The 26,635-nt window shown below is 35.2% G+C and overlaps 1 protein-coding gene across 4 annotated transcripts in view; it reads right to left on the bottom strand.

The window, feature by feature from the left end:
* The window catches only part of PCDH17 (protocadherin 17), a 112,810-nt gene that overhangs the window by 27,682 nt on the left and 58,493 nt on the right, over window positions 1-26,635 (bottom strand). The window contains exon 4 of one of the 4 annotated variants that reach the window (XM_049852970.1): window positions 11,933-12,294. The exons of the other annotated variants lie outside the window; for them this stretch is intronic. Within the exon in view, the coding sequence (XP_049708927.1) occupies window positions 12,263-12,294 (32 nt within the window). The 3' untranslated portion in view covers window positions 11,933-12,262. Of the gene's footprint in view, window positions 1-11,932; window positions 12,295-26,635 lie in introns of those variants that run through there. 4 annotated transcript variants of the gene reach the window in all.

The following is a 26,635-nucleotide window of genomic DNA, read 5'->3' as shown; positions in this document are numbered from 1 at the left end:
GAGGGGGGACTCATGCCTCAATAGGTGGGGAGACAGGGGTAGGAGGTCCTTGTGCTGCTAGTCACCAGGGAGGAGGATGGTTGGGGAGCCTGCTCCTCTGGTCACTGGTTGATGGTACCAGGGCACCTTCTGGTGGCTGCAGCCAGCAATCAGACATGGTCCTGATACAGTGTACGGGTGCGGGGGTGCTACCCAGAGTCTACTCAGGTGAGGGATCTCTTGCTGACGCTCCAGGTGTACCACTTCACATGCACCACCCACCTTAATAGTCAGGAACCACCGCTGGTGAGCAGTCCTGCTTCCAGATCTCTTCACCCTCCCCTTCTGTGGGCTTCAAGATCTCTGGAGCTCTTGTCCTCCTTGTACTTTTTCCCCTTAGATCCTTTTATGTTCTGCTCACTTGGTTCACTCCAGACATGTCTACAAACTTTCTCTGTCTCCTAGTGGGAAAGCAGTGAAGTTGCCCTCCTGTGCTCCTCTCCCAGGATCACTGCTGGGTTTGCCTCAAGATGTGTACATTGTACCAGGCCAGCTGGCTGGGCACCTCTGTTCCATAGCTTTCCTCGTTCGCTGTTCACATTCATTTCTTTTTTCCAATCAGTGTTTGATCTGATTCTTTATCCTTCCATTTGATGCTCAGGGTTCCAGGACTGTCATCTGAATCTATTTCCCTTAGTTTCTGGGGTCTTTGCTATAGACGGGGTGCATGGTGCATCTGACTAGTCTGCCATCTTGGCCCATCAACAACTACCCCTTTACCTGATAAGACATTTATCTAATACAAAATTAAGAAACATAGTTAAGTATTTTCTTATGAACCCTCCAGCTTAGGTACATCATGGATTTGCAAAACTTGATTAACCTTTAAAATTAAAAAAAGAAAGAACATTTTGTTTTGCATTAATGTTATCAAAGTGTGCAATAATTATGAGATATCGATTCATGTCTAAAAGCCTTGCCAAAAAAATGCCTGCTGGTGAGCAAGAGCAGCTTTATTTTTAAAATAGTTTAATTTTCTTATTTTCAGCCTTTAATCAACATCTGTTGTTTCCCCTTCCCCGGAAAGTAAATATGCAGGATTCCAATGTAAAACAGGTTGAATCGTTAATAACAGGCAGCTTAAATACTTTTTTGCACTGTTGCTTTGCAGATGTTTCTTTCATTTTTTTGTTTCCCCCTAGCTTTATGTTTAATTTGTGCATGTTTCTCTCCTATTCTTAAAGTATACTCCCACAACAGATGGAAACACCTGAAAAGAAGTCTGCCTCAGGCTCATGTTTAAACGACGCTATTGTGATATTTAACAAAGCAAAGAGAAGACAAAACATACAGAGTATTTGTTGAGGGAAAGAAAAAATAATTAATCTGTATGTCACCTTGTTACAATGCTGTTCTTCTGAAGGGACACTGTCGTTCTCACCAGACATATGAGGAAAAGCTTTTAGTCTGCAATTTTCATTCATTTTTATTCTTACAAGACTCATTTGTCTTCTCTGCATTAGACACAATACTCTTAAATTTTCTATCCTACCAGCAATTGGATTTTTTTTTCAATCCACTGACCATTTTAGTATGTAAAAGGTACTTTGCATGCACATATTAATCTGAACCCCATAATCAATATCTAACATATTTTAGATCTATACAAAATATCTCGTAGTTTTTAAATAGTACAATCAGAGTCACAAAGTGCAGAATGCTTTTGTTCAAATAAAATATATCCGATCCAAATTGGAAAGAAAACGGCTGACAAAAAATAAACTTCAAAATATAAAATACCCAGGTAGCATTAAAATGTTGTTGAAAACAACAATGGGGCAAATTGGAAAGTAGGTTAGGGAAACTTAAGACAAGATTAAAATGACTAAACTAATTTTTTATCTGATATGATGGCTCATAAATAAGCTAAACTTGGCAAAAGGGATAAGTACATATGCAAGTAAAACTGGTGTCACTGACTATAAGACTCGACTGAAAGCACCCAGTAAATGTGCGTGTGTGTGCATTTGCGTGTGTGTATTTGCATATTATACACACACGAATACGTAAGAGTGTTTCAAATCATATTATTTTGAAATAGAACATTTTCTCAAAATGCCTGCAGATTAATAGCTCTTCAGTCTTTCATTCTAAAGACTGTTGAGGCTTCTCTTTTCAGTTTGTATTATGCTTGATTTTTACGCGTAGTAATCACATTTTTTGTACTATCTGCATGGGCGACTTTGCTTGTACTTTCCACATATACAGGTTATTACACAAAATGTTTAACTTTAGGTATGGGCATGGGTATTTGGATTAACGGTCAAGAATAATCTCTTATAAAGGGGAAGCATATCTGTGTATTTGTCAATATGGCGTCAAGCATGTCTATATTCTTAGAAACTTAAGGTGGATGGATGATTCCAATCCACAGACAGCATTATCGAAAAGCATACATTACTACATTTTTCTGCTTTTTGAGAGAAGGAATGCTTCAACATTAAAAATATTCCATTTTCATGCATTTATTGATAGATGTTTCACTACATTTTTCATCTAATTGAAAAAACAAAGCAGAAACACATTTTGCCAAAATATACTGTACGTTAGCAATAGCTGTATGCATGATTAACAAAGACATTTTAAAGCCAATTTAGCACCCATACATATACACATGCACATGCTGTTCCTTTTGGGTGCTATGTCTAAATATATAAATATTAAATCACAATTTTTCTCTGATATTCTTCCTAGATGAAAGAAAACAGAAGTTGGCGGGGGTGGGGAGATTAGATGTTAAATAATTTGTCAAATCTCTTAACTGGTCCATTATGAAACTGCCTAAGAAGATCGGAAAAAAAAAAAAGCCTACATTATACAATACTATAATCAGTATAGGTTGTTGCTCATCCATGCACCCTTAGCAAATCAACAGCTTAAGACTGATCCAGCCAACTTAAATAACATTCAGCAAAGTGATTGAGCCTAATGGTGTGTAAAAATGCACAACAATATCTTAAACACAAATGAAAGAAAATAATCTCTTAGAGTTTTGTGATATTGTTCACAGCAGAATCTTTCCTTTCTGTTATTTCAGTTTATTTGAATGACAAATCAATGCAGGCTGTATTGCAGTATAGTAAATTACCCCCTGCTCTTTTTCTTTCAAATACTGTCTTCCAAGTACTGTGCCTACATCTTAGGTTTCAGAGGTTCTTGGTGAGAATTTGAGTCACCTCGCCAGTCATTTCAATAGGGAACAGCTATGAAGTTAAACTTTTTTCTGATATTTGGCTATTAACAATCATGTCAACTTTGAAAAATGATGCAAGTTAGCTATCAAAAAAAAATTATATTATCAGAACTATGAAAGGGAAAAAAAAGGCTTGGTACATTTTTGGTTGTCTATAATAATTTCTGTTGGATTCTAAACTGTTTTAGTGAATGGATTTTGTAATATGTAATGCGTATCGAAAAGTCATGAAGGCATAATAAGTCATGTAATCATCATTATCCTTGACGATGGCTAACGAGAGAGGAAAATCATTTAAACCCTTTTATTTTGATGTCAAAACAAAACGGCAGGCTGACAGGTACAGGCTGGGTTGTGATTAAATTTCAGAGACTACAAACTTACATAGCTGAATTCTCATTCATTTTAGACTTGAAATCAGAGGACAGGTATCTAAGAGTATAAAAATATCCAACCAAGTCAGAAATAAATCCTACTGAAAATGTCTCTGTGAATTTCTCTAACTTAACAACAGTAACAATGATGGTAAAAAGGAAAAGATAAATCAACTGTCTTATTATGACAGAAAGCAAATATCACTAGTGGGCTATGCATGCAAAAATACTGAGCTAATACATATTCCGCAATTACAGAGTTGTGTTTGGACAGTTTATTCATTACTCTGACTTTGGGAATTCAAAACGTGTTTTTGAACATAAAAAGGTCAAGGAGAAATAGATTCTTAGTTGAGTTTACAAAAACCTGCTAAACTCATAAGGTGGCTGAACTAGAGTACTTGGAATATTAGTACTGGCTTTAATTTGAAGTCCTAGCAATAAGCACCAATAAAACATAATAAGAAGTGAGGAGGAACTGAGCTAGCTGCCTCCTTCTAGGACATAGAAGTGATTCTATAAAGATACATGAAATAGGAGTTTGTTTTTGCTCCCACCTCCAATCTCCCTTCCTTTTTTTCATCTTCCCTCCAATTAACCCTCCATCTCACACCCCTCAATTTATTAAACTTTCTTTGAATATCGCCTTGGCTTATTTGCTACTCCCAAAAGTTCTCTATGTCCACAAATTGCCTATAGGCTTTTCCTGTCTAAAGAAAACTTTCTGTAATGTTAAGCTTTTCATATATGGCATATGTTGTGCCTAAAGGCAAGCCGATTAAATCATATCCAAATTCATGTGACTTGATAAACCCATAACCAGTAAACAAGTTTCTGTTGAATCAGTTCCAAATCCTGGCGACCCCATGCGTGCAAATAGGACTGAGCACCATAGGGTTTTCAGTGGCTGATTTTTCAGGAGTGTTCTGCCAGACCTTTCTTCTGAGGTGACTCGGGGTAGGCTTGAACTAGCAACCTGTTTATTAGCAGCTGAGGGTATTAGCTCTTCACACCACCATGGACAACAATTCCATAATTCTCTCAGAATTTACAGAAAAAAAAAAAGACTCTTCCTTTGAACTTTGTTATGCTCTTTTTGACCAAAGACAGCCTGTCCTAAAAAAGGGGGAAACATTTATTAAAACCAGTTCACTCTCTGATTTGTGAAATTTTAATAAAAATGAACTGGTGGTGTAAAAACAAAATCAAACCAGACACATCCGTGCACATGTGCACACGGCCAACAAGTGCATGCACACAAGAACACACACACAAATATTAAAATTATAAAACAGTAAAATCATGGATACTTAAAAATCAAAACGTGAGAAGCAAATGCTTTTGCGGGGAAAGAAGCAGTGTGGCCATTGTCACCTGGGAGCCTGTCAGCATTCCCAATTATGCCTGTTTCTAAGAGTTCACTGACAGGCTCCCAGGTGACAATGGCCACACTGCTTCTTTCCCCGCAAAAGCATTTGCTTCTCACGTTTTGATTTTTAAGTATCCATGATTTTACTGTTTTATAATTTTAATATTTGTGTGTGTGTTCTTGTGTGCATGCACTTGTTGGCCGTGTGCACATGTGCACGGATGTGTCTGGTTTGATTTTGTTTTTACACCACCAGTTCATTTTTATTAAAATTTCACAAATCAGAGAGTGAACTGGTTTTAATAAATGTTTCCCCCTTTTTTAGGACAGGCTGTCTTTGGTCAAAAAGAGCATAACAAAGTTCAAAGGAAGAGTCTTTTTTTTTTTCTGTAAATTCTGAGAGAATTATGGAATTGTTGTCCATGGTGGTGTGAAGAGCTAATACCCTCAGCTGCTAATAAACAGGTTGCTAGTTCAAGCCTACCCCGAGTCACCTCAGAAGAAAGGTCTGGCAGAACACTCCTGAAAAATCAGCCACTGAAAACCCTATGGTGCTCAGTCCTATTTGCACGCATGGGGTCGCCAGGATTTCTAAGAGTTACTCCCTTCTTCTCATGCTTCTGAACTCAGAGTCAGCAGCAGGGATTCAGAATGTGGCAAAAGCCATGAGGGCTGGAGGATGTTCTTCTGTGTATGTGGGTCATTTATAAATCAGAAGGTGCCTGTTTTGCCACGTGCAGCTATGCGCAGCATTGCTGAATGCTTCTAAGACTCAGAGAGAGTGCAGCAAAGGCAAACAGAGAGCGGCCATATCAGCCTTTGACTCTTAACTACCTGCTTTGTTTGGGGAATTGAAAATGTTAACCTCTAGCGCTCCACTCTTAACAAATCTACAAATTGTTTGGCAGTTAGAATACTTGGGGCAGGCAAGGATTAAATTTGTCATAAATTTAAATAAAGTCTCACTTAATCCCTGCTCTGTTATTACCTGTGTTCTGAGTCAACTCTCTTAATTTCTCTGTTCTTTCACTTTCTTATCTGCAGAGTGGGGATAATTAATATGGATAAAATGTCATAGACTTCTCACAGGGGTTAAATGAGTACACGTGTGTAAAGCATTTAAAAGAGTTCATGTACAGCACTAACATTATAATGTGAGGGCAGGATTGGCAAATCAAGACAAAGTTAAATAAAATTTGAACACAAACTTAATTTGAATGTGGAGACTCTTGCATGTGAAAGTCATCCATATCGGAGCTCTTTGCTTTAGCATTGGGGTCCCCAGGTAGTGCACGCAGTTGACCAACCTGGCTGCTAACCAAAAGGCTGGAGTTTCAGGTCCACCCAGAGGAGCCTCAGAAGAAAGGCCTGGAGATCTATTTCTGAAAAATCAGCTATTGAAAACCTCATGGAGCAACGTTCTACCCTGACACATGTGGGGCCACCATGTTTAGGAGTTGCTTCCAGTGCATCTGGGCTGGTCGTTTAGCATCACAAAGCAAAACATACGCCTGTTGTTTTTAGTAGGCTATATATAATATTTGTCACCCCAAATTTAAGCATATAATAAGTCCATTCATCACAGAAATGATCTAGAGGTAAAGAGTAGTGTATTTATTATTTTGTCACCCCAAATTTAAGCATATAATGAGTCACTTACATAAAATTATCTTTTTAATTTACACTGAAGTGGAAAGGTCATAAATACACTACTCATTACCTCTAGATCATTTCTGTGATGAATGGAATCAGAATTTCATCAATTTCAATGCTTCTCTAACAGAGGAATCTGTGCAAGGGTACACAAAACCAAATATAAACATGGCACATTTCCCTGGAGGATAAAATCACTAAACAAATAATAAAATTGTAAAACAGAAAGCAAAATCATGGGTATTTAAAAATTAAAACATGAGAATCAAATACCTCTAGCTGCCATTGCAGGGCCCATAGGTACACATTTTCTCTCTCTGCCTTTAGAGATCTTTTAGTGGGAAAATCTGAGCAATACCGGAGAGGTAAAGGGATTTGACCTGGGGTCACCCTGCAATTTAGCAGCAGATGGGGGATTAAAATGTCTTTCTCATGTCTACCATACCAGTTGTTGTCTAGTCAACTCTGACTCGTGGCGACCCCACGAGTGCCAGAGTAGAAATGTACGCCATAGCATTTTTGATGGCTGATTTTTCTGAAGAGGATCTCCAGGTCCTTCTTCTGCAGCACCTGAGTGAACTCTAGCTCTCCAACCTTTCTGTTAGCAGCCCAGTGCATAAACCCTTTGTACCACGCAGGGACTCTAATGTCTACCACTGCCCATATCTTCAATTTATGCAACAAATAAAACAGAGAGAGGAAAGCAATAAAGGGAACACTGTGCCAACATGATAATTTAATAAACTATGGAAAGTGATGCTAGTTTTTGTTTCTCTGATTTTTTAATAAACTAATTCTGTTTTTGACAATTACTTTTCCACCATATCTTAATACTTTAAGGGACTAATGAGACAAATTTATTTATAGCCTGAATTTGTATTCATTGTTTACATGCGGCTTATTGATGCTCATAGAAATGGTGACACAGAAAAAAAGTACTTCATATTTTCCTCTTAATCGAACACTGTCCAAAGAACTCTCTTTTCAGAATTGTTTGTTCTGAACTTTTCTTAGCATCTAGTTCATGTATTCACGTGTATGACTGACTGCTCACATACTTAGTGACAGTTATATTAAAGTTTTTATTTTGTATTTTTCCAAAAGCATTTGAATATATCAACCTAACTCCAAACATAGCAAACAAGATACTCCCACAATTCTGCCCTCCCTTAAATCAAACATATCCATCTAAGCACCTTTCCTTGTGACATTGTTCATAGGAATAAGCGATCTTTGTATCATTTGACTCTCACAGCAGATCTACTTATGTGAGACAATTTATATTTTAGGGATGAGAGGAATTTTAGAGATTATGCAATAAAACATCTTTATTTTTCAGATCAGAAAATTGAGACCCAGAAGGGTTAGTGACAAGAAAAAAATTAGTCTTCTGATCCCAAAGTCCAGTTCTTTTTCCAAACTACATGTAACTGTCTGTTTTCCTTTTTATATTGTTTTGTTCTCATCACACGTAAGATGGTGACCACCTAATTCACTGTTCAAATCAGGCAATTTTGAAAGTGACAGCGGCCACTACTAGTAATTATGGCTGGACATCAGAAAAACAGATTTTCTGAGTAAACCTTGGCATATGAAAACCCTGCCTTGAGGCAGAGAAAGATCAACTCTAGCATCATTTGATTTGTTCTAAAAACTCATTTTTAAAATAAAACAAATAAAAATTTCATTTGGTTTCAATAACCTTAACCTTTTTTTTTTTTCTGGAATATAATATGAATTTTTATTCATTTTAAATTTGGATTGTTTACATATTTATTGACTGTTTTAAAAGAAGTTTTTTTTTTTTTTTTCCATTTGTATAATAGAAAAAATGGGGTAGAGACTCTTTAGTGCTTTCATGAGAAACAATAGGTACTGCCATGAACAAAACTAGGAGGAAGATGGGAATCTCTAAATAAACTGTTAAGCTAATCAAAAATCTTTATATCAAATTAAGGGATATAAGAACTATGCCTTGTAAGACATCTAAGAGCAGATAAAGCAGTTAAAAAAGAATTACACTGAAAACTAAAAGAAGGATAAAAAGTCATTTGAGCCAGAATGAAAATGTAAGTATGCAAAGAGACTATTTGAATTAATCATACAAAATAGGAGCGAGCAACGTAATGTGCTCATTTGATGAAGGGAGTCTGGTGGAGCTCACTTCAGTCGTCAAAGAATGACAGATCAATAATTAAAATTACAAAGATGTCTGAAAGTATAGTTTCTAAAAAAGTCAGGAAATTAATATAACCTCTTACTTTTTTTTTAATTTTGGGACAGAAAAAATAGAGATATAAATTATTTCACAGGGAAAAGAAAAACTTTGAACACGCAATTCAATGAAGCATAACTATAGACCTTGTAATATCTCTGTTGACACAACATCAATGCCTACTAGGGAATGAACATATTACAATAATACAAAGCGAAACCATTCAGATGTATCACGGCTAGTAATTATCTGGGACACTAAAAGATCCTGGCGAAAGTTAATCTAATAAATCTGCCATTATCTCTAATACTTCAAATCTGTGCCTTGAGCAAAACAGTTGTCAAAAGGGAGCTGTTTACATAAAATTGAATCAGAGCGGGGGGAAAAGATGTCAAGGCTAGTCTAATCACAACTTTTTCCTTTGAATTGTTGACATGAAATGGTTAGCTGGTATTTCATTTTGATTAAGCACAAGGTTCCAGAAAATCACTTTTTTTTTCCATGCGGATATGCTACAGAACATGAAGGTGACTGCTCACTTAAGGTCTGGAGCTCTGAAAGCCGGCTTTAGCAGTGTTCAAGGGCATTCTACAAGGCATCATCCCAGATTATTCTCACAGCTCTATGACCTGAATGAATCAGCTTCAGCATCAGAAAGACAATATGTTGGATTTTTTTTTTTTTTTTCCGGCGGAGGGGTCGTTATTCAATGATTTCTGTGCAATAGTTTAAATGGATTTCATCATAAAGTGGCCATAATTGGTAATTTAAATTGTGAAAAACACAATATGCTGCTACTTGCTGTTTTCAATTACGTGAGGAGGGATAATTGCTCAAACTTTGTAATCTGCCTCTGTTTCCCAGTAAGATTAAGAGGAAGCAATATGATCTTTGTTAACCTCAAAGATCAATATCTGAACTCTGATTTTACTCCAAAACTGTGTGGTTCTAGGCATGTACATTCTCCCTAAACTTTAACGTGCAATAAGGAAAGTCAGCTTGTTCCCAAGGTTATCTTCCAGTATAGTGCTTAAAATGAGCATTTGGATATATAATTTTTATTTCCTTAAAAATTAATCAGTTAATTAAAATATATTTTTTTCTTTATGAATGCAATCAATCCAGTCAGTTCAGAACACTCGATAAGCATGACACCACAAAATACATCAGAGCAAGGTAAAAAACCTTATTTCCTGAAACACTGTCTACCATATTTCACCAAAAAACACATTTTTTTCTATTCTATCACGACCATAGATGTTCATTGTGATTGAATTCAGGTGTTTCACTGCTATGACTTGGTCATTCATGGAAAAAACTTGGGAAACTATGGGATATTAAAATATGTTTTAATATATTTGGAAGAATGATAGAAACCCAGAGTAGAATTATTATCTATTTGATTTCATAAACAAAAATAATCTAAATTTCATTTAATGTAAAATACTCCAGAGTAGGGGTTTTGTTTCTTACTCATTTTCCAAGAGTCTTTGTAAACAAAAAAAAGTCACTTTTGTTTTGAGCTGTAGGAATAGGATGTTAAACCTTCAGATTCTGTATTTATATTCTAAAAATCATAGAATATAATGAGTTCGCATTCATTATTTATATTATCTGATTATTTAAACAATATTCTAGAATACTCAACCTTTGTCTCTGCTGTATAAAAGTTCTACAGAATATATAAAACCAGTCATTCTTATCCAGGCAGTACCATTAATCAAGAGGTGTTTCATAGTTCTTCTGTTATAGTAACTCTAAACAGCAGATAACATGGGAACAGAAGCTACTCATGTTGGATATGAGACGTTAGGCTTCTTAACATCATTTTCTTTATTTGCCCATATGATTGCTTTTTTTTCTATATGAGTTGTCTACAGTAGAGGTTAAATACATTAAAGCCAATTTGAAAGAATAGCTTTTAAAAATTATATAATCTCTTCAGGAAAAAATGTAAGTCATCTTAGATTTCTAGCACAAAGCGTTCATGCAAAAATGTGATAAATTACCATTCTGCGACATGGCCAATCTGCATAAAACCATTTTATTTTATGAATAAATAAGAACGACTCTGTATAGCCATGAAGGATCAGAAAGAGTGAAATGCCAACCTCAATTCATGAGGTTTTCACTTAATGAAAACAAGTAATGCAGCTCAGTGAAGAGAGAGGTAATTGAAAACCGAAACCAAGCACCCAACTGGATAGAAGATTGTCTCCATAAATGATGGTACGCTCCCCTTAAAAAAGCACATGACCCCACTTCAAGGATTTCCTAATGGTTTCTTCAAATCTGCTGCAAAATCAAAAAAAAAAAAAAAAATTATTTAAGACAAACCAAGTGGGCAATTATCTGATTGTTGAGAATGTCAATCAAATGTGGATGTTGGAGGAATATTTGACTCCTCTCTTCTAATAACACAGATAAAAACTTCAACAGTTTGATTGCCATTTAGAAAGAAAAAAGGGTTTTCTCCGTTGTGTTTCAGTTCATAATTCCTTTGTAAACTCTGTTGTTAATACTCAAAATGCATAAAATCTTACAACTTAAAAAAGAGAGCCCCTTCCTTTATCCAGAGCAAATGATAAAAGTAAATTTTAATTCCACTATTAATGCTTTGAAAACTATAGTATATTTTATTGGGTACAATTTACAATAGATAGCAAAGGGTTAATTAATTCTAACATATTTAAAAATAGTTCAATTTATTTTTACTCAGTTTATTTGTTTGCCAACAGGATATATTCTTATTTTATATTGTTAAAATAACCTATTTTGAAGTTAAATTGACATTTGCTGTCAATATTCTCTTTTTGTACATTTCTCCACTCATTTACTATAGCTTCCTTTCTTAAAATGGTAGGGCTAAATGCAATTAATTTATGTGAAATTGTAATTCTGCTTTTTTGAAGGATTGCAAAATAAAGCAAAATTTAGCTCTCTAAAACTAAAGATTTAAATAATTTATACCATCTGCAATTTTCTCTTAGTATTTTAGAATCAAGATAGCAAGTATTTTTATCAATTGTTAACTTCTGTAGGAAGTTAAAGTAACTGGTTTGGAAAACCAAGGAAAGAGTTACAAATAAAATATAAAAATCAACTGCCTACTTTTTCTTTTTTTTTGTGAAGAAAAACAACTCTCAATAATTTCATGTATGTATGGAGTTATAGAATTTACACATTGTATTCATACTTCACTTGAACTTAATCTCTAAAGAAGATGGGGGAGATGCCATTAGTCTTGGATTTCAAAAAAAGATCTTGAAATCCAAAGAATTTAAGGGACTTGCTCTACATCACAAACTGGCAAACTAAACCAGAACCCAGGATTTCTGCTCCATTGTCTGAGTTCGTATGAAATAGGAAGATATCACGGGTAGAGCAGAGGCTTAAGTTAGAAGAATGTTTGCTCAGTCTTAATCTCTTTTTCTGTGACATGAGGTAACACCTAAAAAAAAAAAAAAAACCATTGCCGTTGAGTCGATTCTGATTCACAGTGACCCTACAGAGGTTTTTATCTGTAAGCACAGCGATGATATATATGTAAGGTGTTTGCTCAAAGTAAAAGACTTAGTAAATGGCAGTCATGTATTCCATCATACTGGTCTGATTTTCCATTTCAGAATTAACTTTACTTCAGAAATGATTAAAATAATTGGCAGGCTATAATTTAAAAATGGGTTGATCTGCATTGAAACAATGGGAGTAAATAAATGTATTTCCCCTGAAGACAGACTTTCATAAAACAAATTTTCTCTCTCTCTTTCTCTCAATTTATCTGTAAAATCAATTTTAATTTGTATGATTTTATATGAAAATCCCTATCCAGCAGCATTTCAAAAGCAAGGAGTTGAACTAGTATTGCCAAAAGAGAGGTAATAATTTACATGCAGACTAAAAGTGATCGTGTCCCTTCTTTGTAAGGACTACTTAATTTTTAACATAAATTATCAACATGCATGGAGCCATTATTTTATACCAGGTACCCTACAATAGAGAAAACATAACTCAAACTTCCTTTCTTCGCCATATATGTGATTTTAACTGCCTTGGAAAGGACAAACATACTTGATTTCATTTCTTGCAGACAATGGGAAGCTTTTCTAAAAATTCTCTTCAACTGGAAAATTGAGACTTTCAGCTACTAGAACAAAAGTGTGTCCTACTTAGTAGGTTTATATTGAGCAGCAATCAAGTGGTTAAAAAATACAAAATACTAAAGTGGATAAAGCACAAAAGGCCAGTATCTTCTACTCTTCATCAGGGGATTATAGAAACATCCTGACCCAGCTCTTTGGACACATAGGAGTTGCCAACCCCATTCAGGTCCTTGATTAATATACTCTAGAATGATACATCTGGCAATGGCCTACATAGGATCTCTCTGAGGACAAGGGAAAAAATAGACTATTAAAATGGAACAATTATACTACCATATACCGCAACTGACTTTTCAGTTTGTAGAAAAATAAAACAGGTTAAAAATTAAAAAATGAACATATGCTGGTCTCATGAAATGGAACTTCACTGAAAGACAGTGTAAAATAAAAGATACAATTTAACTTCATGTATTTTATATTAGAGACTGAATCTAGTGATAACTGTGTTTATTCAACAGTACTGGAACTCATCCAACCTTTATTTTTAAGGCTAAAAATTTGCTTCTGAATTCTAAGTTAGATAATGTCTCCTAATACTTTCTGGACACTTATAGGTTGAACCCCTGTATAGAAGAAAACTGCACAAGAGGGTAGCCCTTCTTTCTCAGAAACCTTTTCATAGTTATTGCGACTTTGATTTTCACAATTGTTCTTTACAGTAAGTATGCAAGGTATTGCTGGCATCAATTTACAGATAAGAAGTTAACTGTTATAGTGTCGCAGTTACAATGTGCTCCAAAAACTACTGCAGAGATAACCCTTTCCCTCAAGCATTTCCAATGAAAATCTCCTTTGGCATAGCAAAGGTAGAATGAGACTTGTGCACTTGGACCCGTTACCTTCTTCTAGCTGTCATATCTTGACAACTCAATCAAGGCAACATTTTCCACCTTAAAGAAGGAGTGATTTCATTTTCCATCTAGTTTGATCTAGGAAGAAAATGTAAAACTTGACTATGAAATATCCGAGACATATGTTGTCATCGATTATCTGGACTTCCCTGATGTGCCATTTATTACGTACTTAGCCTAAAGAACATTTCCCCAATGCTTCAATATGGTCTCTAAGATTTATGTATCTTGAATTTGTAAATAGGTAGCATTCTTACTAACTACTTTGACTTTGAATGAGCTCTGAATACATAGCTCGAATTGTTATATAGGAAGAATATAGAATATAAAATAGCTAAAAAATTAACAGTTTGGAAAATTTAAGAAGTGACTTTATAATATTGTGCTGGGTGTTTTCTGACAACATATATACTCCCAGTAGACATTAATGAGAGATCATAAGGTGTGGGAAAAATAATATAAAAAGCCCTAAAAATAAAAATAATTAAAAAAAATACCATGATTGGGGAGAAGCATAAGAACCAGTATAAGAACATCTCTTATAAGTTATTTCTGCATAGCTGAAAATTAAAAAAAAAAAACACTATTGTTCAATTATTTTTTCCAGCTGTAGTCCTTTGAAATGATAAGATCCAAACGATGTGACTTCATTCATCATTGCCAAAAAAAAAAAAAAAATCTATAAGATCCACCAACCTACCTGAAATTCCCCTAAAAATATACTGAAACTTTCACTAATAAAATATGAAAGAAGGATGTGAAACTTTTGAAGAAATCTAAATCTCAAAATCAGAGTATTATCTGAGAGAAGATATTTTTTGTCCTAACTCCATGATATACCTATGAAAGTAAATGAACTTCTTAGGCTTTTTTTTTTCTCTCTCTCTCTGTCTCTTTCTTTTTTCATCAAAAATGATTTCAATTCACTATGACATTGTATTTATGGGAAAAAATGTTAATCTTCATTACAGCATTATTCTTTACTGCTTCATTATGCCCTGACTTCCTCGGTACTTTAAAACTGTGGAAATATATTAAAGTGAGCCAGCTGAGTACATCCCTTGAGATGAGGAGTCAGGGACAGGGACCTCCAATCACAGCTGTGTCATGGATTTCTTTCTGACTTTGGGAAAGCTGAGAAACTTCAATGTATCCATTTCTTTAAAGGAAGAAATCCTTAAACCTCTAGTAAGTATATCTGTGCACTGATGACAGATACGGACATAAAATATTTTGATTATAAAACAAGTTCAAATAAATAAAAAATGCAAAGATGTGAGCATTTAGATCAACTGGCTGCTATTTACAGGCTAGTTTTTTTTTTTTTTTTTTTAGCTGAAAGGATAATTTTATAAATGAGATTTACTTTCATAAGCTGAGTTAGGAAAACTAAATAAGCAGATTTTCTTCTCCCTTTTGAAAGATAAAGTGTGAAAAAGAGACAAGAAATAAAGACAGGAGGAGAAAGAAAGGAGATGAACACTTGCTCTAGTATCTCAGAATGTTATCAAGCCCAGTGCTGCCAATTCTGACTCATAGCGACCCTATAGGACAGAGTAGGACTGCCCCCACAGAGTTTCTAAGGAGCCCCTGGTGGATTTGAACAGCTGACCTCTTGTTTAGCAGCAGTAGCTCTTAACCACTACGCCACCAGGGTTTCCACAGAATGTTAAAAACAAATTAATTTGCGTGTTTACCCTCCATTCTAGATTCTATTTGTTAGCCTAATATTGCTTCCTTTCATACGCCACTTTTAGAGATGTACTCATATGAGAGAATATGAAATGAGATAGCATTTTAACATTTCCAGATGTAGTTCTTTTATATTAAATAAAACATTCGAATCACTATAGAAGTAGCTGAAGTAGACTCTACAGAACATATTGTTATCTCCTTTTAATAAAGAGCCTTTAAAGTCTTATTTTCAAAGTAATATGGCCAAATGTCAGAGCAGTTAACCTCGAAAGAGATATTACAATATGTAAAATTCAAAGCAAATGAATACAAATATAATTAACTGTTGATAAGCCAACTTTGCAGCTAGTTACAGTAACATTCAATAGACAGATTTAAGTAAAAACTGCTGGTCTGCTGCATTTGTATGGCTGAGAGATGGAGAGTTATTTATTTCTCCATAAAATTACAAACAATTTGGTGATAAGCATAGAACTATTATTTAAGGTGTGAAAATGCTAAATATCAATATCTGGCTATCAGAAAACAGAGGATAAAAAGAACTGGTAAAGGACATTTTCTATCAGCCTGTACCGTGAAACATTATCAAGTTAAAATTATCTTCCTGAATTTTATAAGCCTTTTAACTCCTGTTCTCACCGGCATTTATTAAACCATAAGTCACCTTAAATTGGTTTACTTGTATTAAAATTTAATAAGCCCTAGTATACTTTCAAAATAGGAAAGACAGAGTCTGATACGCATTCAAAAGTACACTTGACTTTAATTCAGAAATAAAGCACTATTAGCAGTTGGCATATGATTCATATGTTTATTAATTAGGCAAAGGTGGAACATGTAAGGACAATACACTTTCACAGTGATAGGAACTGAAAACATCCTAGATATGCTGATTTATCTATGAATTAAATTTTCAATAATTCTCTTTCTCATGGATTCTCTTTCAACCTACCCACTTCCACTTCTAAATAGCCAAGGGAGATGTATAAAGCTATTTGTAAAGTTATTAAACTTAACTGATGTGTACACATACTACATCTCTGAATAACAAAATACCTTACATTCTTTTTAAAAATTAAAATGCAGATGTTAAAGCTTTAACCTTAATAAATAATCACGGCACTACCAAATAGAATGATATTTATTTTTACTTCTCAGTTTCTAGTCTCTCTATTGCCCTGATATTTCAGTTTACTGCACAATCACTGCTTATTCTATTTTTAGAATTCCCTCTTTATTAGTGTGAACATACATTCAGAATTTCCCTGGAATATGTTTCTATCCCAGCAAAATTATAAGTCTCCTTTTTACCCTCAAAAATGACCCATTATTGATAATAAATTATATGGTCATCCTGTTAAATACCATAAGTATTTTTAAAATAAAGCTATCAATTAATGAGTAAATGGAGTTTGTTTCCTTTTTTGCTAGATCAATTAAATATATATTTATAATTTCATCATATTTAATTTTGGAAAACACTATCGTCTAATGAACTAGCAAATAGTCCCCCACAGATTGTTAATTTCTCATACTTCCAATGAGAACAAAAGAGGAAAAGATGTACATTGCAGACATTTTTTAAAGGGTGTAATTTTTTAACTCGAATGCCTGCAAAATGATTCTGCCAAAATGTTGATACTGCATTTAAAAATCACGAGGGACACTATTTTCAAAGGTTATATGGTTATACTGTCAAATGAAGGGCATACAGTACAGCTAGTTAGAATAACGTAATTAGTGAACTTGCAGTGGTTAGATTATTTTCAAAATTGTACCTGGCACAAGGTAAGACTACACGATTTGTATCACAAAGAAATGAAATATAAAAGACTTGTATTGAGGGCTCATACTTTGTAGCATTTTTTCTACCCATGAAAATTTTCAATTATACCTGAAATTATATTCTCTGATCATGGCTACCAACTACACATATTATTTCATTTACTAAAAATTAATGATTTTGTTCATTTCACCACTCCCCTTTAGCTTCAGCTGTATAATTTGATAAAAGCAAGGTACATTCCTTCATGAACATTTTGGTAATAATTTCAGGTTTTTAAACTGTTGCTTCTAAAAACTGAACTCCCTTAAAAAAAATTACACATCATTAAATGATTGCTTTACATTCTAATTGGATAGAAAACCTATAAGTACAATCCCCTAAACTCTTTATTACATTATAATGAAATTATGGTAATTCTTAAAATCGATTTGTGAAACAATTTTGACCACATAATGCCAACAATGTCATCAGAACTTTAACATGAATGTGCTTGGGGTGTTGGTCTAAAAATGAAAATAATCATTTTTACATGTGATTTGTGAAACCTAATTAAATATAACATATGACATCCCAATTATACTTTCTTCTTGAGAATAGTTTATTTTTAGACATCGGGCTGATTGTTCATGTGAACAATTCGAAGAATTTATAGCCTGTTAATTTTACTTGAAATTCCTATGGAGGTTTAGGTTTTATCAAGAGCTTTAAAAATACTGAGATTCTTTGGAACAGTCTCCATGAGTCAGAATCCACTTGACAGTAGCAGGTTTTTGGAACAGTAGTACTGCTCTTAGGATCGCATCTTAACTCTTTTGTTACAACATTTTTTCTCCTTAAGATTTTTAAAAATTTTATTGTGTTTTAGATGAATGTTTACAGCACAAATTAATTTTTCCTTCAAAAATTTATACACAAATTGTTTTGTGACATTGGTTGCAATTCCTGCAATGTGTCAGGACTCTCCCCCTTTCCTTTTCCACCCTGGGCTCCCTGTGTCCATTCATCCAGTTTTCCCATCCCTTCCTGCCTTCTCATCTTTGCTTTGGGGCAGGTGTTGCCCATTTGGTCTCCTCTACTTGATTGAACTAACAAGCACGTTCCTCACATGTGCTGTTGTTTGTTTTATAAAAACTCGTTGCCGTCGAGTCGATTCTGACTCACAGTGACCCTACAGAGTAGAACTGCCCCGTAGGGCTTCTAAGGAGTGCCTGGTAGATTCAAACTGCTGACCTTTTGGTTAGCAGCTATAGCTCTTAACCACTACGCCAACAGGGTTGCCATGTTTGTTTTATAGGTCTGTCTAATCTTTGGCTGAAAGGTGGACTTAGGGAGTGGCTTTATTTCTGTTAGTAGGGTTTCTGGGGACCAGAGTCTCAAGTGTTCCTCTAGTCTCTGTCAGACCAGTAAGTCTGTTCTTTTTTGTTAATTTGAGTTTTGTTCTCATTTTTCTCCCATTCTGTCCAAAAACCAGGACCCTCTATTTTCATCCCCGTAAGAGTGGTTGAGTTGGTGGTGGTAGCCAGGCACCATCTTGTTCCTCTGGGCTTAGGCTGGTGGAGGCTGTGGTTCATGTGTCCATTAGTCCTTTGACGAACATTTTCCTTTTTTCTTTGGTTTTCTTCATTCTCATTTGCTCCAAATGGAATGTGATGAACGCATGTATTTTAGGTGGCTACTTGCAAGATTTTAAGACCCCAGATACTATTCACCAAAGTAGGATGTAGAACACTTTCTTTATGAACTATATTATGCCAATTGATCTTGAGGTCCCCTGAGATGATGGTCCCCAGCCCTTAGCCTCTGCAACTCCGTCCTTCAAGGTGTTTGGATGTGTCTAGGAAGCTTCTATGACTTTGCCTTGGTCAAGTTGTGCTGACTTCCCCTATATTGGGTGCTGTCTTTGCCTGCACCAAACTTATCAATTGCCTATCTAGTTAGTGATTTCCCCTCCCCAACCCTCCGCTCCCTCATGACATCAAAGATCTCTTTTTGTTGTTGTTGTTTCCTGTGTGTAAATCTTTTCTTGGGTTTTTATAATTGCATTCTCATACAACATTTGTCCTTTGGTGCTTGATTTATTTCATTCAGCATAGTGCTCTCCAAATCCACCCATGCTGTGAGATGTTTCCCAGATTCATCATTGTTCTTTAGTGTTGTGTAGCATTCATTGTGTGTATGTACCACAGTGTGTTTAACCATTCATCTGTTGGTGGGCACTTAGGTTGTTTCCATCTTTTTGCTATTGTGAATAACGCTGCAATGAACATGGGTGTGCATATGTCTATTTGTGTAATGGCTCTTATTTCTCTAGGATATATTCCTAGGAATGGGATTGCTGGATCACATGGTATTTCTATTTCTAGCTTTTTAAAGAAGCACCATATCTTTTTCTATAGTGCTTGTACCATTTTACATTCCTACCAGCAGTGCATAAGAGTTCCAATCTCCCTGCAACCTCTCTAACATTTTTATTTTCTGTTTTTTTGATTGATACTAGTAATGTCGGGGTGAGATAGTATCTCATTGTAGTTTTGATTTGCACTTCTCTGATGGCCAGTGATCACATTTCCTCATGTGTCTGTTAGCACCTGATTGTCTTCTTTGGTGAAGTGTCTGTTGCCCTTTTTCGTTAAAACTGAATCACCTTTTTGTCCTTGAGGTATTGACGTATGCTATAGATTTTAAAGATTAGATTCTTGTCAGATACATCATCGGCAATTTTTCCCCCCCAATCTGTAGGTTCTCTTTTTACTCTTCTGATGAATGTTTAAGTGTTTAATTTTTAGGAGCTCCCAGTTACCAAGTTTATATTTCTGGTGTTTGTGCATTGTTAGTTATGGTTCGTATTGTATTTGTGCCATGTATTAGAGCCCCTGGCTTTGTCCCTACTTTTTCTTCTAGGATCTTTATTTTTTTTAGGTTGTACATTTAGGTCTTTGATCTATTTTGAGTTAGTTTTTATGTATGGTAAGAGGTATAGGTCCCGTTTCATTTTTTTATAGATGGACATCCAATTTTGCCAGCACCATGTGTTGAAGAGACTGTCTTTTCCCCATTTAATGGACTTTGGTCCTCTGTCAAAGATTAGCTGATCACAGATGGATTTAAAACTGTGTTCTCAATTCTGTTCCATTGGTCTATGTGTCTGTTGTTGTACAACTACCAGGCTTTTATGACTGTATAGTAGGTTCTAAGATCATGTAGTATGAGGCCTCCTACTTTGTTCTTTTTCTTTAATAATGCTTTGCTTATCCGGGGCCTCTTTTTTTTTTTTTTTTGGTGGCATAGAAGTGCATGCTTACAAGTTAAGTGTGTTTAAATTTTTGGTTGGTAATATGGATTTTGAGAAACATGATCTGGCAATATAATCTGCCAATGAGGCGAGTGGTACTTTGGTGCCACCGATCAGTGGCATGACAGTATGCCACTGAGAACTAGGTAATTTACTGCTGGCTTCTTTCTGTTAGGTTACATGGTGAATCTCTGGTTTTCCAAATATGACACAGAAAAACCAAAACAAATCCATCAGGGCTCCCTAACTATCACAAAGGAAAGCCCTAGTTATGCTTGGGAGCATAATCTCACAGAAATAAAGGGGGAGAAAGCAAAAGTTTACAAAACTAACACATCCACAAAGCATCACCTAATAGAATGGTTAACCTACACAACAATGAGGCTCCAACTCTGGCCTGCTGAACTTCATGCATTTCCTAAGGACCCACCTCAATGCTAAATGTGTTAGAATCAGAATAACACCTTCCTCTGAGATCCAGAGGCAAAAAAAGTGGCTGGCATGTCATTTATGCCAATGGTAACAAAATAATCAGAAATAATATTGTAAGAGATATCTTCACCAGCACATTATTTATAGGAGTAATTATAATAGCACATTATTTATAAGAGTAATAATAAAAGACGTTGCACAGAAGTTTGGTATTTTACTATTAGAGAACACTATCAAGATTCTTTCATTAAGCAGATCACAATCATCATTATGATAGTTAACCAGAAATCTTTTCTATTTTCTAAGACTAGAGACCCTAGGTGGTGTGAATGGTTAAGCCACAATGTTGGCGTCTCCACAGATAGAACTGGTGATCTGTTTTCAAAAGGTGAGCTTTGAAAAACCTATGGAGCTATTCTGTTCTGCACACATGGGGTAGCCATGAGTCAGAATGGACTCCATGGCAACTATTATGGATTGAATTATGTCCACCAAAACCGTGTGTCAACTTAGCTAGGCCTGATTTCCAGTATTGTGTGATTGTCCACCATTTTGTCATTTGACGTGATTTTTCTATACGTTATAAATCCTGTTCCTACCATGTTAATGAGGCAGAATTAGAGGCAGTCATCTTAATGAGGTAGGACTCAATCTACAAGATTAGACTGTATCTTAAATCAATCTGTATTAAGATATAAAAGACAGAAGTGAGTAGAGAGACAGGGGGACCTATTAACACCAAGCAAGAAAAGCCAGGAGCATGGGCGCTCTTTGGACCCAGGGTCCCTGCACTGAGAAGCTCCTAGAGCAGGGGAAGATTGATGATAAGGACTCCCCCCAACCCCCCACAGCCAATAGAAAGAGGAAGCATTCCCCTGGAGCTGGCACTCTGAATTTGGACTTCTAGTCTCCTGGACTGTGAGTGAATGAATTTCTCTTTGTTAAAGCCATTTTCCTGTGGTATTTCTGTTACAGCAGCCCTAGAGAACTAAGACAGCAACTAACAACAACAGTCTGTCTACCACCTTCTCCCCTCTCTGTCTGACACCTTCTCCTATCTCAGCTTCAACCTCAACCTTCCTGCTGTATTTCAACCTGACAAACAAGTGGGAATTTGCACTGCTCATTCTCTTTGCTTGGAACTCTCTTTGCCCCAGAGAGCTACCTGGCTGTCCTCCCTCATTGCTTTAGCTGTTGAGTAGAATAACATATTCTCCATAAGGACTTTCCAGTCCTCACTTTCTATAATGTGTCCAACACACTGCAAACATTCTATAATAAAAACAAAAAAAAAGTTAAATGAATGAATTTTATTGCTCAGTGAATATTTTAAATTATTAATATTATCATCATCAATTTGATCAATTGAAGAATTGCTGAAAATTTGGGATGGCCCAAATGAATTTCCTCTCTAATGAATTCTTAGTCGTTAATACTATCTATCATGACCTTTACTAAACTGGTGGGTTTCAAGTAGAAGCAGCTAAATCAATCTTACTCCAGAAAAACTTTTCAGTTTCCAAATATCTACATGTATAAACCATTACAAGGTGATAAAGCACATTAGATATCATCTACAGATACTTTCATTTCCAGATAAGGCATTTGAGGCCTTGACAAGTTAAGATCTTGGCCAAAGACATAAATATGGCACTCAGTATTGCAACTGAGCCAGTATTAGAACAAAATCTACTAGCTCTTGATTACAGTGGTATAGGAAGTTTCAAGTCTTCTGCTTTGCATTTGACAATATCTTAAATCAAAATCAAACCCGTTGCCATTGAGTCGATTCCGACTTATAGCGACCGTATAGGACAGAGTAGAACTGCCCATTAGGGCTTCCAAGGAGCACCTGGTAGATTCGAACTGCCAACCTTTTGATTAGCAGCCATAGCTCTTAACCACTATACCACTATGGTTTCCAGTATCTTAAAGAACTCTGATATAATAAACAGCATTTCTGCAAATATCTTCAGAAATCTGGCTAACTCTTAAATGTCAGTATGCATTAAAAACAAGACAACAAAAAAAACCTTGAACTACTGAATTTAGAAGATAAGCCTCAAGTAAACTAGTTGCTAACCTTGCTTTTTTATGACCAAAACAAGTTTTTAAATGTATTAGCATGTGCTAATTAGCATAAAATGAAAATTTCATTATTCTTGCTATATATACAAATGTAACTTTCCCTGAAGAATTTTTGAAATGCACTAAACACCTAACTATTTGAAAAGGAGAAGCCCATTGCCTCTAGAGATTTCACAGAAAAAGGCACGAGGAGGGGCTAAGCTTTCTCACCACAGAAAAAAATTCCAAAGATGTTTATATGCCATTGCACTGAATTATCTAAATGAGCAGCCTGTTTCTACACAGTTTATCTTGACTAAATACTTTCACAGGATTTCAACCATCCCAACAATATTTGCACCTGATACTCTAGCCAAACTCATTGCCATCAAATTAATTCTGACTCATAGCGACCCTGCAGGAGAGAGGAGAACTTCCCCCACAGGGTTTCCAAGGCTCTAATCTTTACAGGAGCAGATTGCCAACCTCTGGTGGGTTTGAGCCAGTGACCTTCTGGCTAGCAGCTAGTTCTTAACCACAGTGCCATCTTTTTGCATATGATAGTGGGAAGATAATTTATCATGTTTCAGGACTTCGCTTCCCTTAGTGAGCTCCCTCCACAGCTTCAGCCTTGGATAACAGTGACAGTGGAAATAAGAGGGCACTTCATCACAGGAGAGTTTGTCCTATCCATTCTCTTGTTTGGCCTAAAAAGCCATTATTACTAAAAGGTACTGATGGTTAAGTTGGTGGTCAAAGGTCTATCTTAATCATTTTAATCATAGCATGTTACACATTACTGAATCCAAATGAAAGGCCACGAACAGGTCAAACAATGCATGTATCTTTTTTATGTTTCCAGACAACTACTTCATAGTCACTCTTTTGATGATGCCATTTAAGATTTTTTTTTAATGAAGAGTTGGCTTCATTAATAAGGATTGTCTTAAAGAGCGGCCAGGCCTATGAAGTGCATATTTTAATCCAATTGAAATTTTATTTAAGACTTCAAACCTACAAAAAATATTCTAGGAGACTCCATTGACGTCAAGGGAATTGTTCCACGGATCTGGGGATAGGTTTCAATTCTCTCTGGAGTTACTGCTGGTGTTTGTGGGTAACTTTGCTATTTGATTATTTCAGCCATTTCTCCTTTTTAAAATTTCAAAAGTAATTTATTTTCCACTTGTGAAATATGGAGCATAAAACTGTTTCTAATAATCAAAAGTAGGAATGTGCAGATAAAATGAAAGATAACTACCTAAAATTTAATTTTATCAGCATTGTTTGGAACTGTAGCAATGTGCCATATTTAGACTTCTAGTATAACCGCTAATTAAATATTCTGAATACGTATTAGAGATTACTGATTAAGTAATACTCTGGCAACTGGAAACATTCCTACTTTATTCCTAACTCTTGGCTTATTATTGAGAAGATGTGGCTTACTATGCGTTTAGGAGAAAATGTTAATTATTCAAATAAAAACACCATCATCACGACAAAAGGACTTGTAAGGCAGACCGTGGTGATATTATAGGCTCAACAATTTCAAATTTTCCTAGTTCACTACTCAAAGGGTTTCAAATTTTTTAGCCATGGAACATCCCTGGAGTAAATGATTAAAACTACATTTAGTCTTGGGAACACAAATATATGTTAATTTACTGCATTTATTTTAACATCATCGGCAACTGTAGTCTCTAAGTATAATATTAAATACTTTTTCCTCTTCCATGTCCAGTTTACTTATCAAGTGTTGTTAAATTATTTATTTGCAAACTGTTGCAAATCTTTGTCTTTCTTTCCGTTTACATTCACCACTACATGAATTCTGGTCTTTACATATTCCATGGCAGTTCTTAAATCAGGATGCGCCTATGCAGTCATAGAAAAAGTTTATGGCTGCATTAATTATGTTATGCTCCTGCTTGGGTATTTTCAATGTCTTGCTACTAATCATTCAAAATGCACAATCCTTAGATTGACATCCAAGATTCTGCACAATATATGGTCTCTTCAACTTTTTTTTCTTTTTGCTTTCCTAAAGTGTTAAGCACTTGGCTGTTAACTGAAACTTCCGCAGTTTGACCTACATAGCAGCTCAGTGGAAGAAAGATGTGCCAGTCTGCTTCTGTAAAGATTACAGCCTAGGAAACCCTATGGGGCAGTTCTACTCTGTCCTATAGGGTCTCTATGAGTCAGAATCAGCTGGATGGCAACAAGTTTGGTTTCTAAAGTGAGTTACAAATTTTTTTGAATAAACTTTTTAATTTTAGAATAGCTTTAGATTTACAGAAAAACTGTGAAGATAGTGCAGAGTGTTTCCATATAACCCACACCCAGTTTCCCCTATTATTAACATCTTACATTAGTCTGGTAGGTACATTTGTCCCAATTAATGATTCAATGTTGATAAATGATCATTAACTAAAGTCCATACTTTATTCAGACTTCCTTAGCTTTTACTTAATGTCCTTTTTTCTGTTGCAGGATCTTATCCAGGATACATGTGTCCCCAATGTCTTCATCTATATAAAAAGGATAAAAATTCTATACTATGCTGCCTGCATGTAGAGGAGATAAAATTTCATCCTACCCAATTTTTATAGTGAAGTCTCATTCATTCATCAATTTTCACAAGGTGGAATAAATGTGTGCTTTTCAGAAGGTATGCCCCATAATCACAATGCCAACCTAGATACTGTGCCAAGAGGTTTGCAGAACATAAAAGTCTTCTGAAGATCAGGAGCTATGTCTGTTCTGTGCATCACTTATTCCTGGCTGCCTTATCAGATGCGGCATAAATAACTTAGTCTCTTAGCATAAACTGATATTTAGGAAGATGGAATACAGTGTATATTACTTTGAAATATCAATAATGCTTGATACTTTAGTATAATTAGTACTAGATAGACTTTTACTTTGGCAAATATTTTCTTAACAGATGTACATACTAAGGCCATGAGCACAATATAAGGTGATTCTCATAGTAATTAAGGGAACAAACTACTTTTCGTCTGCCTCAAATACATTAGAAGCAAATTATAGATAACATACTCATTACTATCTTATCTATTTATCTTAGAAGATTTTAATAAGCATTTATATGACAATACATTATTGACTCAATTTGAATTTTGCTGTCATTGAATCAAAGAAAAGAAAAATCTGAATTCTTTTTTAAGTAATTCAAGATGTAGACAGACCTAATCAAAGTCAGAATTAATGATGATGCCGTATTATTAAAGTGAGTTTGAGTATTTTAACATTATTGAACTGCTACCAGAAAATAATTGTTTAGATACGATAAAAATGATAGCATATCACTCACACATTGATGGCATTGACAGATGGATCAAGAGAGGGCTTAAAGTAACCGAAGATAAACCAATATAATAAATATACCTAAATGAAGGTACATATTGGTATTCATAAAATCAAAGTTCTACAACTAATTAAGCAATTATAACCTGGTCATAAAAATGTAACACTCATAATCTAAA

Source organism: Elephas maximus, chromosome 14, assembly GCF_024166365.1.
Source record: "Elephas maximus indicus isolate mEleMax1 chromosome 14, mEleMax1 primary haplotype, whole genome shotgun sequence".
NCBI classification, from domain to species: domain Eukaryota; kingdom Metazoa; phylum Chordata; class Mammalia; order Proboscidea; family Elephantidae; genus Elephas; species Elephas maximus.
Note: the sequence above shows the minus strand (reverse complement) of the source record. Positions and strands in the feature narration are given on the sequence as shown.